The sequence below is a fragment of the Manihot esculenta genome, chromosome 5 (genome assembly GCF_001659605.2).
Source record: "Manihot esculenta cultivar AM560-2 chromosome 5, M.esculenta_v8, whole genome shotgun sequence".
Classification (NCBI taxonomy): Eukaryota; Viridiplantae; Streptophyta; class Magnoliopsida; order Malpighiales; family Euphorbiaceae; genus Manihot; species Manihot esculenta.
In genome coordinates, this window is record NC_035165.2 from 3,362,707 (window position 1) to 3,379,369 (window position 16,663).

Consider the following 16,663-nt stretch of genomic DNA (forward strand, 5'->3'; position numbering starts at 1 on the left):
TTTAATATTTTTAAAATTTAATTTTTAATTTTTTTATTCGATTCGATTTTGAAACCCAACCTATCACACCCTAAAAACTAGCATATAAAAAAGTGTGAATGAGATGGAAACTTATAAATTATTAAAAAAATTAAATACTATGATAAAAATTCAATTATATAAATCTAGAATCCTAATTATATAACAAAAAACTATATATTTAATTTTTGATATCTATGAAAATATTATCTTTTCTTTGTCATTACATCAATTTAATTGTTGGGTGATTTAATTTTTTTAAGGTACGTATATTTAATTTTTAATATTTTAAAAATGTGATAATTACTATTAACTCATTTCTTTTTTAAAAAATTTTAGGTTATTTTTATTTTAATATCACTTAATTAAATTATTTATGTAATTTCTTTAATTGTCAAGAAAATTATTAACTGTTTTCATTGTTTATATTATTTAGTGTCTTTAATTTTAATTATTATGTAATTTTAAATATTTATATTATTTAATAAAAATTAAAAAGTTAATTAATTATAAAATTTATAAATATTTTAATTGAAATAATTTTGAAATATAAACAAACAAATAAATTTCTTAATAATACAAAAATTTAATAGTAATTTTTCTTTAAAATTCTATAATATATAATTGATGACTAATTTTCTGATTCAACTTTTCTTATTCACCTCTTTCTTCTTTCCTACGGTTATATTTCATTCTTATATGATATTTTAATAATTATGTCCTATTTTATTTTGCATTCGTGTTTTATGAAAAAGAGTTTCAATCAAAATATTTTTATATTTGACAATTAATTATAATTTATATCAATTTTATTTTAATGCCAATTATTTATATTTATTAAAATACTTAAAATTATAAAAACATTTATTTACCTCGCTTTATCATCGATTATAATTTATTTATATCATCATAATTCCTTACCTTTTCATAATTTTCTTGTTATGTTATATTTTAATAACCATATTTGTTCTAATCCTATTTTAATTTAAATTAAAATGTTTCTAATAGTTTTAATGAATCCTGTCCTGTTTTGAATTATTATTATATTTTTATTTTTTTGTAATTTTTTGTTGCCAAAGATCGGAGATATCTATTAATTAAGGGATACACACTTACCAGACTCAAGGCCTGAAATCATAACCATATAAGAAAAAACTCTACAAGCCGAAATCATAATCATATAAACAAAATTTTATAAGTAGGCCTGAAACCATTACCGTAAATGTAACAGCCCGAACGTGATCCCCGGCACTGTTATCGTTCACGGCCCAGGGCTATCCTTCGCCTGACCTCTTGCCACCTCGGACTTTTCACTGGCGTCGTGAACAGCTCTTAACATCCCTTCACCCTCACGGGTTCCGGGCAGGATTTGTCCCCTTGGGTTCTCGACGTCGCATCCTTCCCCAAGTGGATTTGACCCAAATTTCTCTTAGGAAATTAGGTCGCCTCCCCCACTACTCGAACCTTTGACCTCCCACTTTAAGGAAATAGTCAGTGGAAAGCCCGAGGTGGCAAGAGGTCAGGCGAGGGATAGCCCTGGGCCGTGAAAGGTAACAGTGCGGGGATCACGTCCGGGCTGTTACAGTAAAAATACCAATAAATAGATTTGATAACATTACTATTAGAACATATGTTCATGGTATGATAGTCTTTTGATTAATAAAGAAAATTAAATTTTTATAAGGGTTGAGTAGACTAATCGATGATCTAATACGATTAAGAGATAAATACAAATTTTTAATGCGATAGTCGGCTTACTTGACTATTTTCAAGACTATAAATACGCGTGTTGTGAATTAGACTGACATGACATAAATAAAAAAATAAAATATAAGTTAATCGGCTCTACATTTATTAGTCGACCGCCTAACACACTTGCTAAAAGATGTTCTCATTCAATCTGATGGGACGTGGTGTAGCAGGACGATCAGAGTATATATACCATTAAATTAACCCTTATTGAATATCACTAACTTCCCAAAAAACTTTATAATTTCACCACTCCAAAAAATTTTAACTTACCCGAATCGACGATCAACTCTATTAACTCTCCGATCACCAATCCCGATCTATTATTCTTGTTTAGGTATTTTCATCTGATAAGCCTATCGAATTTTAGTTCATCTAGGCTTAAGCAAATATACATCCATAAACTTAAACCTAGAATAATGGGATATCGAGTCAATAAGAATAACAACTTCAAAAAATAGAGGGGATAATTCTGAGCATTACATGGAGGCAACTGTCAAAAAGTAAATAATGTCAAAGAGGCTTCAATTAGTAAAGAGAGTATAAAGACTTAGTTCCTTTTCTTAAAATATTAAGCATAAAAAATTTGAAAAAGCTCAAAAGATTTAAAGTAAAGCTATCGGCTCGGGAACCGCAATTGAGTTCAAGTTGTTGGTGTAGGAAAAACTTTAAAAAAGACTGAAAAATGTGAGTCATGGAAGGAGGTAATGCAAATATTATTGATGGGCAATGGACAAAAGAAGCAACAACCATAAACAATATGCAAGAGCAAAATTAATACACAACAACTAAGAAAAAGGCATGTCAATATCTATCCTAAAACATCCAAAAATAAGTATTTACATTGCACTCAATAATAATAGAGAGGAACTCGTCTCTTCCTACTAGGAAGGGATGGAAATAATCAATAAGATAGAAATTAATCCTAAAGCAAAAAATGTGAGAAGTGAGAAAGCATCTCTCTAAAGAGGAGAAATAATTTTGCCAATAAATCTTTATTCACCCCTATACTTTTCACCAAAAACTAAATAAGTTCTTTTTTTTTTTTTTTTAAATAAATTAGCCCACAACTTTATATTAAAGACCAATCAGATATTATCATATTAAAATATTATTTTTAATAATAAAATATAATTTCTATAATTTTAAACATTACTTCTAATTAAAATAATATTAAAAATGATATTATTTTGTCTTGAATTATTTTTTATTATTCTTATTTTAATTATGAATAATATTTAAGAATTAAAAAAATATATTTTATCATTAATAAATAATACTTTAATGGATAGAATATATTTAGCTTTTTAATATAAAATTATGAATTTATTTGATAAAAAAATTAAAAATAATTTATTTAATCTTAATAAAAAAATATAGCGGTGAATTTAAACTTATTTGAAAAACATGCACTATTATTCAGTTTTAATAAATTCTAGGTACATGATATTAGTAATAATATTTTGTTTCACCTACAAATTATTGCATTATATGACTGTTTAAAAAAACACAGTAAAAAGTTACAAACAAAGATGCTAGCTCCCATCAACAGGTAAAATATTCGGTAAATAAAGTTTAGTTATCGTATCTAACAATTTTATTATTTTATCAATGAACAAATTTAAATAGAAAACTATATATTTGAGATTGCATAGCTGCAATAGCAGTAATATTAGCCATAACATTTGAAGAGATAAAAAATCAAATTTAACTAAAATTAAGTAGAGAATTTTAGCATTCATAAAATAAATAAGTGATTAAAAATTGAGAATTAAAATTAACTGAAAAGTTTTAATTATTAAATAAGTTTCTACGGTTTAAGGATAATATTTTCAGATATATTTAGTTACTCCATCTAATAGAATTCCATTCTCATTTTGAACTACTACATTGTTTAACACAATATTTAATGATAATACAGACAGTTAAAATATTAATTTATATTATTTATTATTTAGTAATTAAATTAGTGCATATTGAAAAGTTACTTTTTCTCGTATTTAGTGGTCCTTAACCACTTGTATTTTTTTATATTAATATTTTTTATAATTTTAAATATTTATTTATATAATTTATTATTATTTTATATTTAAAAATTAATTTAATATTTATTTTATATCAAACACTTTTATTTTAAATCCTATATAAACAACGAATATTTAACCATCAATAACTAATATCTAACTACTAACACCTAGTAAAACAACTAATAATTACTAAAACAATTAATATCTAATCAAACTATTAATATATCAAACGGGCTTTTAGAGAAAATTGAACTTTTGAATTTTAAATTTTCATGATGGGGAGGTGATTAAATTTTTTCTTACTTAGATTGATATCGATGGCTGCATAACAAAAAGTAATAAAAATACCATATTCTTGAAATGTCGTATAATTAAAAGAAATGTGTGATGAAGTAGTAAAGTCAAAAAAATAACAAATTTAAACAATATTTTGATATGTGTTAGCCATTAGCCGATTGGTCCAGTCGGCTTGGAGTTTTTGGGAAGGGTAGAGTTCTGTTCTGGACTGGCTTCTTCTCTTGGGTTGGGGCTTGTTTTCTCGGCCTCTGGTTTTTAGGCCCACTCTTATGTCATCAACAACTTTCTCTAGACGCGGCAGAGGAAAAGAAGAAAGGCTAGGGGGAACTCCCTGCACCAAAAACCCCCGCCATTTCATTCTGCTGATGATTCCACAACGGTCCTTAAACCCTAACGCTTGATGTTACTTCTCGCTCTCCTCTCTTGCCGGAAACCCCCACTTCTCCTAACGCAAATCGCTAGACACCTCTCTACCGCCTCTACATCTTCAAAACTCCATGACCACTACTCCTTTAAACCCCCATCCACTCTTTCTCCCCAAATCCCCCACACCCCTAATCCAACTCCCAGGAAAAAGCGAAAGCCCTTATATCGTCCACCTTCCTTGCTCGACCGGACGGCCACAAAGCTTACTCACTCCGATCTTCCCTTTGATTTCCGGTACAGTTATACGGAAAGCAGCCCTACTGTGAGGTCCATTGGGCTTAGGGAGCCTAAGTACTCGCCATTTGGTCCAGGTCGTTTGGACCGAGTATGGACCGGAATTTGTGCCCCTGCAGTTGACCCGAAGGTGAAGTCGCTCGACGGGATAGACAATCCGAATTTTGAAGAGAAGAGGAGCAGGATGAGAGAGGAAGTTCAAGGAGAGCCGCTTACCAACGCTGAGAGGAAGATTCTGGTAGAAAATTGTCAAAGGAATAGAACCAAGAAGCAAATTAACCTCGGTTTGATTTTTATCCCTGTTATGGATTATTCCTACTGAAATCACCACTTCTCTTTTTAGTGATAGTTAAGATGTTCGACTGGTTACTTACAGTTGTGTTTGTTTGAGTTGTATGGTTTTGTTTCTTTGATCATTGATGATACGAGTATGTGGAATTTAACTGTGTTGAAATTCTTATAGGGTTCCCTTTGGCGTCAGTTATTTGGAGACATGTATTCTTCCTTTTTTTTTTTTTTAAATTGGATTTATTAGTACTTTTAAAAACACTCCCCAAGCTTTTGTTAATCAATTTTTTCTTCTTTTCTTTCACTAGCCAATCATTTTTTTTAATACAAGTTGAATACTCATTCTAGTTCCTAGATTTTAAATACTCTGCCAAAGATTATGCATATACAAAGAAGTTTTCTTGTCCAGAGCAGACAATTACTGAAGTAAGTATGAGAATTTCATCTTCCTTGTGCTCTTCTTTGTTAATTTGTGCTTATTATTTATTGGTTCCTGCAAATCATTGATCTAAATTTATCCTCTTTACTTTATGGTTGAAGATATTTCATATCTATTAGATAGCATCACCTTGCCCCCTTGTGCTAAACTCCAATTCAAAAAGTTCCACTTCGAAAAGTACAGTAGATCCAGTGAAATTGTCTCCTGCTTTTTGTTTTCTGCTTTTGACATTTTATGGCTTTATGTCATGCTAATTTTTGTAGGGAGAGATGGTCTAACGCACAACATGCTGAATGATATCCATAATCATTGGAAACACGCCGAAGCAGTCAGGATTAAATGTCTAGGTGTTCCCACTGTTGACATGAAAAATATATGTAGCCATCTTGAGGTATCTTCTTTCCTTCTGATATGATGATACAACCCATTTTCTTTTATAGGGATTTTGATTCAAATAACTATCATTTTCCTTGTCTGTGTATTATCCTCATTTTGTGCATTTACATCTCCCCTCGATGATATGAAGTATTACATATAATGCTACAACTGCATTTTTCCTTGGAAGAAAGTTGTCATTGTAGTTATCTGTCTTTTACAGGATAAAACCTTTGGGAAGATAATCCACAGACATGGTGGTCTACTGGTATTATATAGAGGCAGGAACTATCATCCCAAGAAAAGCCCTAAAATTCCATTGATGATGTGGAAACCTCATGAACCCATATATCCCAGGCTAATCAAAACTACTATTGATGGCCTGAGCATCGAGGAAACAAAAGGAATGAGAAAGAGAGGACTAACTCTTCCTGCTTTAACAAAACTTGGTAAATATTTCTTGCTCTCTTGTTCCCAATTCTTATAGAATCTGTTGATGAATTGCTAGTTATGAATGTCAAAATGCAGCAAAAAATGGCTATTATGGTAGTCTGGTACCCATGGTCAGAGATGCTTTTCTTGCCAATGAGCTGGTTCGGATAGACTGCCGGGGCCTTGAGAAGAGTGATTACAGGAAAATAGGCTGCAAACTAAGGGTAAAACTTGGATGCTATTTAATTCTTGTTTGCATTTTCTAGAAGTGGTTAAATTTAAAGGTTCTGTTTATTAGATCCTTACTATAGTAGTATATGTTGTGTGTGTACTTGAAGTAACGTTCTTTTTGGGTATTTATTCCAATAGTCTGATAATGACCTTTTTAGCGAGGCACTTTGGAACTTCTAGTTGAAGAAGAGATGTAACCGTAGTTTTATTATATTAGTGACCTGTATATCATCTCCAAGATAAAAATGTTGAGAATTTTCTAGATTTGGAACTGCTATATTTTGCTGTACCGTTCATTGGACTGTTTTGGTGCTTTTGTTCTAAAATTCACTTCATTTTGTTCTAAAATTCACTTCATTTTGTTCTTTTATTGCTAAATTTCATCTATTGTGTGAAAAACATATTCTGAATGCGCGCTTGGGTTGAAAATCTGAGTGTGGTGTGATTTCTTGTCTCAAATTTTCTTGTGCTTTGCTGATAGCAATATGATTTTTAGCACGTTCTCATAGTCTTAAAATGTTTTTACAGGACTTGGTTCCATGTATTCTTGTGACATTTGAGAAGGAGCAAATTGTAGTGTGGCGAGGGAAGGACTATAAGCCTGCAGAAGATGAACTATTGTTTACTGATAGGGAATTCTTTGAAGATCCTGAGAGCAGTCTGGTTTAGAGTGGAGAGTTGTAGCTCAGATGACAGCAGCTGTCAGCATTACTACTCCTATGGCGGTCATGGGTAGTTTACTTCTTGCTCCAGTTTGACACATCTTTGCTGGATTTGATGCTTGTGTTCTCCAATTTGGAATGTGATAAGATCTGGAGGAGGCTCAACAATCGGATAACTGGAGTGATTCGTTGCTGTTGTAGATATTAGATTGGTTCATTACTAGTTGACTCTATTTGAAAAACGAATTGGAAGTGAGGGGAACAAAATGATAAATTTTTTGAAATAATGCTTGTAAACGAAAGAATATATTTGCATTGGATGAATAGTGGGGCCTTGAAAGTATGATTTTTTCAATTAATGTAATGTAATTTAGGTTTTAGCATTCTCCTGTAAAAAGAAATCGTAATGTCGTTCAGGACAGGGCCATAATTGCAAAACGGCGTGGTGTTGGGTGAAAGTTGAGGGTTGGGATGAGATCCGATTTACGAGATATGATTTGGGCATGTGGAGCTGTAGACTGCAAATGGAGTCTTGTGGGATTAATAAGAATGTCTGGAAGACTTTGGCTTTTGCAAATGGTTTTAAATTTCTGTTTGTCACTTTCCATGGTTCCACTTTGTTGTAGCTGTGGTCATGACGAGTACCACGTGCAGTGCGCGCATTCCTACCAAACTTCAATGGTGGCCCTTGCTTGAATCTTGATGACCCGATTATCTGGATATTGCATGGCTTTTGTTTTTGCCGCCAACCTCAATTTTTCGGTCAATGGTCCCGCCATTGTAAGCCCTTTTCTTTTTTCTTTCTTTTTTTTTTTTTTTTATTTATTATTTTTACTAAATTGGAACTTTAAACTTACCATTTTTAGGCTCTAGTTATATTTTGAAAATAATTTGTGTGATAAATACTTTTATAAAACAATTTTAAAAAAAACTTGTGCTGTTCATTATTTAGTTATAACCTAAAAATATTAACAAATTTATATAAAAAATAATATTGTGAATAAAATTATAATTTTAAATTAAGGAAAAATTATTATTTAGTTCTGATAAATTAATTATTTAGAAATTTTATTATTAAAAACACTAATTAATAATGGTTCTTTTAGGCTATCTGGTGTGGAAGTTGTACATTGGTTCTAAAGAAAAATAAATTTGGCTTTCTTTGCTCTTTTAACAAGTCCCCCCCACCACTTCTCTTCTTGGGTTCTTTATGGCGATTTTATAATTTCAATATTGGTACACTATTAACTTCATTGTGCTCATATTATACTGATAGAGTGCCAGTTTAGAAATGGAAATTTAGGGTTTTTGTGATATAAATATACAAATTTTCTTGTGGTTTGTTAGTTTAAAAATATTAAAAAATAGTATCGAGATTAATTTTATAATTTCTAAATATTTTTATAGAATGCAATTATTTTATTCTGAAAAGTTAGAAGATATTTTAATTAAATTTAAAAATTTTAAAAACTTTTTAATTAATTTAATTAAAATTTAGGACCTCGTAGTAATCTTTTCAGTAGTTAATGTGAAAAAAAAAATAAATTATTTAATATGTTTTTAAAATAAATAAATTAAATAATTAATTTCAGTAAATCAAATCAAATTTGCTAAATAATTACTTCTCCGTGTAAAGAAATTACTTATCCACAAAAAAGGAAAGCGGACAGGAAGCACGTGGCGAAAATATTAAGCGTTGAAGACCCCCCTTGTCCCTTACCTTGCGTTTATAATTATAATAATAATAATAATAATAATTGCCCTTTTTAATCGTTGCCTTGTCCCCTTTTCTCTTCCTTTCCTTTTTTCCTTTTTTTTTTTTTTTTTAAAAGCAAAGCCTCGCCCTGTCTCTGTCTCCACCAAATAGTGGAAAGCCTAATCTCTTTCCGCTGTTCCATTCCCTATTCCTTCCCTTTACCTTCCATTCAAACTCCATCAATGGCGGACCTTGATCTCTCCTCCCCGCTCCTCCCTCCTCAATCCTCCCATCGCCCCCATGTTGTCCTTAACGTCCTCGATAACGACTTCAGTCAACAATCCGCCTCCACCCTATCTCATAATCACCACCACCACAACAGCAATAACAACAATCACGCTTCACACCTAAACCACAATTCTCGCAACCCGTTCGAGTTTCTCGGGTCGGATGGGCTGACAGTGCCCGCACCATCTACAATTGATCCATTCCGGAATAATACGCCCAATATTGAAGGAGCTTATGAGTCGCTAAAGATCTTGGTTTGCTTACCGATTGCTGTGGTGCGGTTGGTGCTTTTTGGGGTTTGTTTGTTGGTCGGATTTATTGCTACAAAATTGGCTCTCCAGGGATGGAACGATAAGCATAATCCTATGCCCAGATGGCGCTCTAGGCTAATGTGGATCACTAGGATTTGTGCCCGCTTTATTCTCTTCACTTTCGGGTATGCTGATTTCGCGCTCTTTTTTGGACCCCTTTAATTTTGCGCTTATGGTATTTTGGTACATAAGAACATAGAGATTAATATAAGAAATTGGGAACTCAAATAAACTATTTCAAAGAAATATTGGTGGGGTTTGATTAGGGTGATTTGATTTTTCCGAGGAAAGTACAAAAATAGCTGTATCTTGTAGATTATTTGTATCAAATTAGTACCACGAATGTAAAACTTTAATTTTTGTTTTCACTCATTCAAAATCAATTTCCTTCCTTGTTATGTTTTTCTAATTATTGTTGCAGCTACCAGTGGATAAAAAGAAAAGGAAAGCCTGCTCCTAGAGAAATTGCTCCAATTGTTGTATCAAATCATGTATCCTACATCGACCCTATCTTCTACTTCTATGAATTATTTCCTACAATTGTTGCAGCCGAGTCGCATGATTCTATACCATTTGTTGGAACTATTATCAGAGCAATGCAGGTAAGTATTGCTTTTGCTATTTCTCATATATGATTAGCAAATGCATGTAACTCCGTTTTTTACTTTTGAGAGTCTTAATTTTTGATGCGATGTTTTCTCAGGTAATATATGTCAATAGGTTCTCACAGTCATCAAGGAAACAAGCAGTTAATGAAATAAAGGTAGAAGTTTCCATCTTTTACTAATTTCTGCCTCTCTGATTTACTATTGATGTCTTTACGGATTTCTTTCAGTTCCGAAATGCATTCATTCTTTTACTAAATATTTCAATATATGTGTCTTTTTGCCTTCTGAATGTGTTGGATTCATCATTACACATGTTTTGTACTTTGAACATGTACAACTGTTCATAGAAATGCTTAAGAAATTATGGATTGTCATATAAAGTTCTGGACAGATTTTCCATTTACCAATACCAGTTGTATATCCTGGAATCTTATGTTTACTTTGCAAGAAAAATTCAAATATCTTTATCAATTTATAAGCCATTTGATACAGAAATATGCTTTCAAGGATCTGAATACAGAGAAAGGCTTCGTGTGATAGATTTCCTCGAGTGCTATTGTTTCCAGAGGGAACAACAACTAGTGGCAAGGTCATTATATCTTTCCAACTTGGTGCATTCATTCCTGGTTATGCAATCCAACCAGTGATTATACGCTATCCTCATGTTCACTTTGACCAATCCTGGTAGGAGACTCTTACTACATGAAAATTTCTTCTTTGCTGCCATCAATCATGTCTTACTAATCTTGGTTCTTGTGCCATGCTATTTTTCTTAGGGGGCATATTTCATTGGCAAAGCTCATGTTTAGGATGTTTACGCAATTTCACAATTTCATGGAGGTATTGCTGCCCTGCATGTTAAACTTGGTCATTGGTCTGTATGTAGCATGGTGCTCTAGAACTGTGTTTTGGTGTGAATTAAGCTCACTTATTCTGAATTGAACAGATAGAGTATCTACCCATAGTTCAGCCCCTTGATAATTGTAAAGAAAATCCTGCTCAATTTGCTAAGAGGGTGAGTAACTGCTCTTAGTCAACTTTTTTGTTTCTCCTTTTCTGTTTTCACTTATTTTATTGATATTCAAAGGCACAGATTCCTCCTGCCGATTTTTGTTCTGAATTGATCTTTGAACAGTAGTAGTAAACCTTTGAAATTTACTTCTAAATTGTTCCCATAGTGGTGTTTTCTGTGGATTGATCAATGCAGACTAGCTATGCCATTGCGACTGCTCTTAATGTTGTACAAACATTTCATTCCTATGGGGACTTGATGCTTCTTATGAAAGCATCCCAGTCAAAGCAGGTATGGATCTGTCTCTACCTGCCTTTTAAATTGAATTTGCATAAAGGTATCTGTTTACTTGACCTGTTTAAAATTGTTAACAGGTGGCAATCTTATTATGCTCATATGTTATCTTAACAATGCAAGGTTGACTTAGAATACTGCATTGCCTTACTACTGTGTGGATCTTCACAGGCACTTAAATTATGTTGGAAATCTTGGGTGTTACAGCACTTTCTGTGCTTATTGATAATAGAAAATTAAAAAGTTCAATATTTCAGTAAAGCTTTATTTTGACATTGTCATATAATTATAACTATTTTCAACTGATAAACTTCACTCACATCTCATTTTCTTTCAACCATTTTAACTTCACTGTCAATTTTCTCTAACTGCATTACATCTTCCTGCTTGGTTTTGATCTTCCAACTTTCCATTTGCTTATGGCAGTACGGCAGCAATAATTTTGTACTGACAATTCATTACTCTTATTACATTATTATTATTATTATTATTATTATTATTATTATTATTATTTGCAGGAGAAGCCCTCAAATTACATGGTTGAAATGGCTTGTGTTGAATCAGTAAGTCTTCACATTGAAATCCTTAAATTTGAAATGTCAATGTTTATTTGTTGGAATACTAAGAATAGTAGTATTTAATATTTGTGAGTCTTCATATGCTTCCTGTGAAATGGTGGGAACACAGGTTTTCCCCCCTTCATCATGATCAAAGTTTCATGCCTAGCTTTCCTTTTTGTCAACTATGGTCAAGTCATCTATATATATTAGCATGTCAGAAGTAAAGATGTTCTATTATCTTGGTTATGATCATAGCTTAAATGCTGTGTGTGTGAAAAGCCTATTCAATTGTTGGTCTTTACCATGTGAGAATAGCAAGTGTATCATTCACATAGACTATGTATTGCCTTTATCCACTTTTATTAACATGTTCTTTACAATACCCAATTTGTGCCTTCTTTTTTTTTAAAAAAATCGATATAATTAATTGTACAGGCATGTCACTTCTAATTCAAGATTAGGCCCTGCATATGTTAGTTAAATGGTGAAGTTGCCAGTTCTACTAATATTTTGCTGTACTTTACTGAATAGTAGCCATTTTTTCAGTCTTTTCATGTAAGTAGCTCGGATGCCGTGGCCTTTCTGGACAAGTTTCTCTTAATGAATCCAGACCCCAGGTATCATTATTATTATTTTTTTTCCAGTGAGTAGTTTTAGGAGTTATTGCATTATTATGCATTTCTTTTAAAATATTTTCTACCACTTGTTTTCATTACTGTAGTACATTCCATGGCCATATTTTAACTGTGTTGGGAAGTTCTAAATTTTAAGCATAAATTATGTATTGGTGCTTTGCATGCTATTGTCCTCGATTGTGCTGCTTCATTTCATAATGTCATAAATTAAGCATGTAATGTTAGTGCCAACTGCATAACATTGAAAATCTATCACTCATGGGCACTGTCATTTAGAGTCAGTACATGGAAAATGCAAAATATATATCCTGACGATTTATTCTTCCTACAGTGGTCGTGTTAAAATCCAGGACTTTTTGAGGGTTATGAGACTAAGGAGTTGTACTCTTTCAGAAGAGGTTAGTTATTCCATAAAATAAATGTTTATTTCCCAAGGTTTGAACTTCGGATTGTGTTTTTATTTGTTCCTGCTTGACTGCATAATACAGAATGGTTAAAAGAATATGTTCATTTTCTTGCTTGGTACAAGTAATTGTTCAGGTTTTATGCGGCATTGTTCTGGACTGTATAGTTTGTTTGACTATGCACAGAATGGCTGTGAATGGTGATTGCAAAAGAACTGCAGTTGCTGTTTTTCGGGATTTGGTCATGCATGCACGTTTACTTAACTTTTTCTTGATTCATTAATTTTTATTGGATTGTAGATATTTGGATTCATTGATGTGGAAAAGAATGGATCAATCACATTCAAGCAGGTAACTTCCTCTATTTCCATTTTTGTGCGAATGAAGATGTGCATTCCTGCATGCCTCCTTGTGTTTGTAGCTAGAATTATTTGTAGAGCATGCACTGAAACCAATTTATCAACATATGGACATGAGTTTCTTCAGGTTCCATGCACATGTCTACACTAGATTTTCTGGTGGAATGGATTATTGGAATTTGGAAAACATGTGCTTGGTTGATTTTATTAGTAAATTTAGTAGTGTATGCATTTTTCACAAAATATAGAAAACTATAACGTTGGAGTAAGAAAATTTTGTTTGTGATTCTTTATATCTAGAATAAAAGTTACAATTCATGTCGAGGAAGACTTGCACTAATTGATGTAATGTTCAGTAGCACTGTATATGATGTATTGTTTGCTCCTTGCAGTTCTTATATGGATCAGCGCATGTCATGCGGCAGCCATTATTCAGGCGAACCTGTGAACTAGCCTTTACCAATTGCAGTGCTGGAGGAGGAGGTCAAATTTCAAAAGAACAAGTATGTTGTTAACTGTTTTTCCTTTACCTATTCCCTACTCTTATTTAAATGAATCCTGACTCACATACTAGGTTTCTAATTGGTATTTTGACCAGTTGGGAGATGTAATTAGACTGTCAATCCCAGACTTGGATGACAATGAGGTAATTTTTCATCAAACCCTGCATTTTTAAGTACACACACACTGTAATCCTACTTCATATCCACCTATAGCAAAGATTCTACGAGGAAACTTTACCAATGACATGTGCATAAAATCTTTGAAATATTTCATTTTAGTTGTCTACCCCTATGGGAACCGGGAGTTAGGGAGAAAAGAACCAACTCTAGTATAATGAAATGTTTTATGACATTGATAAGTTGCAGGTGGACGAGGTCTTCAAATTATTTGTTAGTGAGGGTGATGGGAGAGTGAGCAAGGACAATTTCATGTGTTGCTTGAAAAAGAATCCACTGCTGATAGCACTTTTCTCACCTTGTTTAGTGAACGCAGAAACAGGTGATAGGATGTTGGAGGAGATTGTTTGATGTATTTATTTCAGTAATTGGTAAGCGTACAATTAATTAATACCCCCTCCGATATTTTGGTTTTGTATTGAATGAGGGAAGGATGGAGGTCGGCAGGTAGGTAGGTAGGTAGGTAGGGGTGTCAAAAGGGATTTTTTAAGCTTTTGCCACTCTTAACGCATTCAGATGACATAGTTTTCATAAACTTGTCAATTGAACTTTACTTGCTAGTTTTAAATGCACAATCCAGAAATGCAATGTTTTTTTCTTGTTTTGGTACTTAAGGCGACTGTTTTTTTTTTTTTTTTTCAATTTTTTGAAACAAAAATATGGATTTCATTAATCAAAATAAAAAAATCGACTCAAATAATATTTTTCTTAAAATTAGACATAGAATAAATTGTAATATAAAGAGATTTTGCGCATCTTAAACCAAATTCAATCAAATGGAAAGATAAACAAAGTATGATCGACTTTCAGAGTTGTTGAATAACTTTTTAGATCTTCCATGCATGGCTTAATAATTCAGGAGATGAGAACAATTCAACACTTTAGAAGTTACGCCCTAGTTGAAACCTGGAAGATTGTGAGATCGTGACACTTTAATTAGGAAGGACAAGACTTCATCGAAAAACAAACTAAAAATAGACAATCATAAAATAATGAGTTAACTGTGCCTTAATCATATTCATATTTAAAAATATCTCTTCAATTGTTCCGAATTTTATGGAAACATCATCTCTTCAATATATATATTAGTTATGCTGTTCAATAAAACTTATCAAATTTTAAGTAATATTCTTTTACTCTTTTATTATTATTATTATTATTATTGACTTAAATATTGAAATAGCTGTTCTACTATAAGCTTCATATTTTTGTTTAATTGGTTAATAAATACTAATATTAAAATTAAAATAGATACAGATACAGTCATAAATATAGTATAATATATCAATATTTACAATTGATAATTAACTTAATTCCATATATTTATAATATATATTATTATTCATATCACATGTTAACCATCAATTTGCTAACCCACAAATTACATTATAATGAAATTGAAATTATCAAATAAATAATATTATATAAAATCACATTAAATGAGTTTCTTAAAGTTGGGATGTGATTATGAGTTATATCATGTCAAATCAACAAATAAGATTTAATATTAATAGATTGTATCCCATATAATAAAATATTATATTAATATTTAAATTTTATTTTTATATATATTCGTATTAGCAACGACCAACTTCAGTAAGCAATTGTACAGTGTGGGCGTTACTATTTTTCCACACCATTACTATCAACTCTGACCTTAATAATTAATTAATATCTCGTCCATTTGATTTGATGGGATAAGATAAGGTGAGGTTTTGCGCTCCTTGCCCTTGCCATTGCCATTGCCATTGACTTGTTTTCAAGTCTACTTTGCTTTCTTTTAAATATTTTATACATTCATGAATGTGAATGATTTTATAAAAAAAATAATAAATAAATTTTTATAATTTTATTTATATATATATAAATTTTTTTATTTTAAATAAAGAAATAAAATAATTAAATTTTATATATTTATAATTTAATAAAAATAGTTTAATTTCAGGTTTTCACGTGTCAACCGAATTATTGATTTTATAACATTTTAAATCTTAAATTTGAATTTATTTTTATTTGATTGATTAAATCTTTAATTAAAAAAAAAATATCAGTTTCAGTTCAGTTTCAACTAATTCAGGGTTTGAATTAGCGCTGCCCAGGTCTCTCTTTCTATATATATATTAAATAAAAAGATTTGGGACCATAAGCACGGTTGTGGTCCCCGCAACAACTAACCTTAGCCTTCTCACTTCCTCAGTTAAAACTGAACTCAAGGGCAGGGGACCACCATCCCATTACAACCTCAGCCAATGCGCATGTAACTTAGTGCATTTAATATTACAACGATGTATTACTATAAGTCTATAAAATTTTAAGAATTTTATTATTTTAAAATTATTCAATTAACATATCTATATATTTTGTAAAATTTAATTTTTTTAATTTTTATATTAAATACACCTCTGCTCAATTTCTTTCAAACTACTAAATGATATATATTTTAAAAATTATAAAAATTAAAATCATAAAAAATAAAGAAATAAGTTAATTAACTAATTTTTTTAACAGAATGATTAAAGAATTAAAATTTTATGAAAAAATAAAAATTAAAAAAAATATATAATAATAAAATATACTGTGCAAGTAAATAAATAGATGCCTTGACAGGTGGAAGTGGGGTATATTTAAGCAAGCCTTG

At 31.3% G+C, this 16,663-nt stretch overlaps 2 protein-coding genes across 3 annotated transcripts; both read left to right on the forward strand.

The window, feature by feature from the left end:
• The first annotated feature begins 4,380 nt into the window (after positions 1-4,380).
• On the forward strand, positions 4,381-7,561 carry LOC110616003 (CRS2-associated factor 1, mitochondrial). The gene is made up of 5 exons (XM_021758296.2): positions 4,381-5,035; positions 5,742-5,869; positions 6,077-6,302; positions 6,382-6,509; positions 7,045-7,561. Exons 1-5 carry the CDS (start codon positions 4,492-4,494, stop codon positions 7,183-7,185), a joined length of 1,167 nt encoding a protein of 388 aa, XP_021613988.1. The 5' UTR covers positions 4,381-4,491; the 3' UTR covers positions 7,186-7,561.
• Positions 7,562-8,982: 1,421 nt separating this feature from the next.
• LOC110615757 (lysophospholipid acyltransferase LPEAT2) lies at positions 8,983-14,636 on the forward strand. Of its 2 annotated transcripts, none has more exons than XM_021757843.2 (14): positions 8,983-9,598; positions 9,895-10,075; positions 10,177-10,236; positions 10,602-10,765; positions 10,858-10,921; positions 11,028-11,096; positions 11,289-11,384; positions 11,906-11,950; positions 12,494-12,564; positions 12,914-12,980; positions 13,287-13,337; positions 13,738-13,848; positions 13,944-13,991; positions 14,209-14,636. In XM_021757843.2, the coding sequence occupies exons 1-14, from the start codon at positions 9,117-9,119 to the stop codon at positions 14,374-14,376; spliced, it is 1,677 nt and encodes a 558-aa protein (XP_021613535.1). In that variant the 5' UTR covers positions 8,983-9,116; the 3' UTR covers positions 14,377-14,636. The 2 variants fall into 2 exon arrangements, with proteins under 2 accessions (XP_021613535.1, XP_021613536.1); XM_021757844.2 differs by having other exon boundaries at positions 14,215-14,636.
• Positions 14,637-16,663: the final 2,027 nt, after the last annotated feature.

Excerpts from the sequence above, each read along its gene's own strand:
- LOC110616003 (XM_021758296.2), top strand. The coding sequence starts at position 4,492 with ATGTTACTTCTCGCTCTCCTCTCTTGCCGGAAACCCCCACTTCTCCTA. Across the intron at positions 6,303-6,381 it reads TCCTGCTTTAACAAAACTTG|CAAAAAATGGCTATTATGGT; the intron begins GTAAATATTTCT and ends GTCAAAATGCAG. Across the intron at positions 6,510-7,044 it reads AAATAGGCTGCAAACTAAGG|GACTTGGTTCCATGTATTCT; the intron begins GTAAAACTTGGA and ends ATGTTTTTACAG.
- LOC110615757 (XM_021757843.2), top strand. The coding sequence starts at position 9,117 with ATGGCGGACCTTGATCTCTCCTCCCCGCTCCTCCCTCCTCAATCCTCC. Across the intron at positions 12,565-12,913 it reads TTAATGAATCCAGACCCCAG|TGGTCGTGTTAAAATCCAGG; the intron begins GTATCATTATTA and ends TTCTTCCTACAG. Across the intron at positions 13,338-13,737 it reads GATCAATCACATTCAAGCAG|TTCTTATATGGATCAGCGCA; the intron begins GTAACTTCCTCT and ends TGCTCCTTGCAG.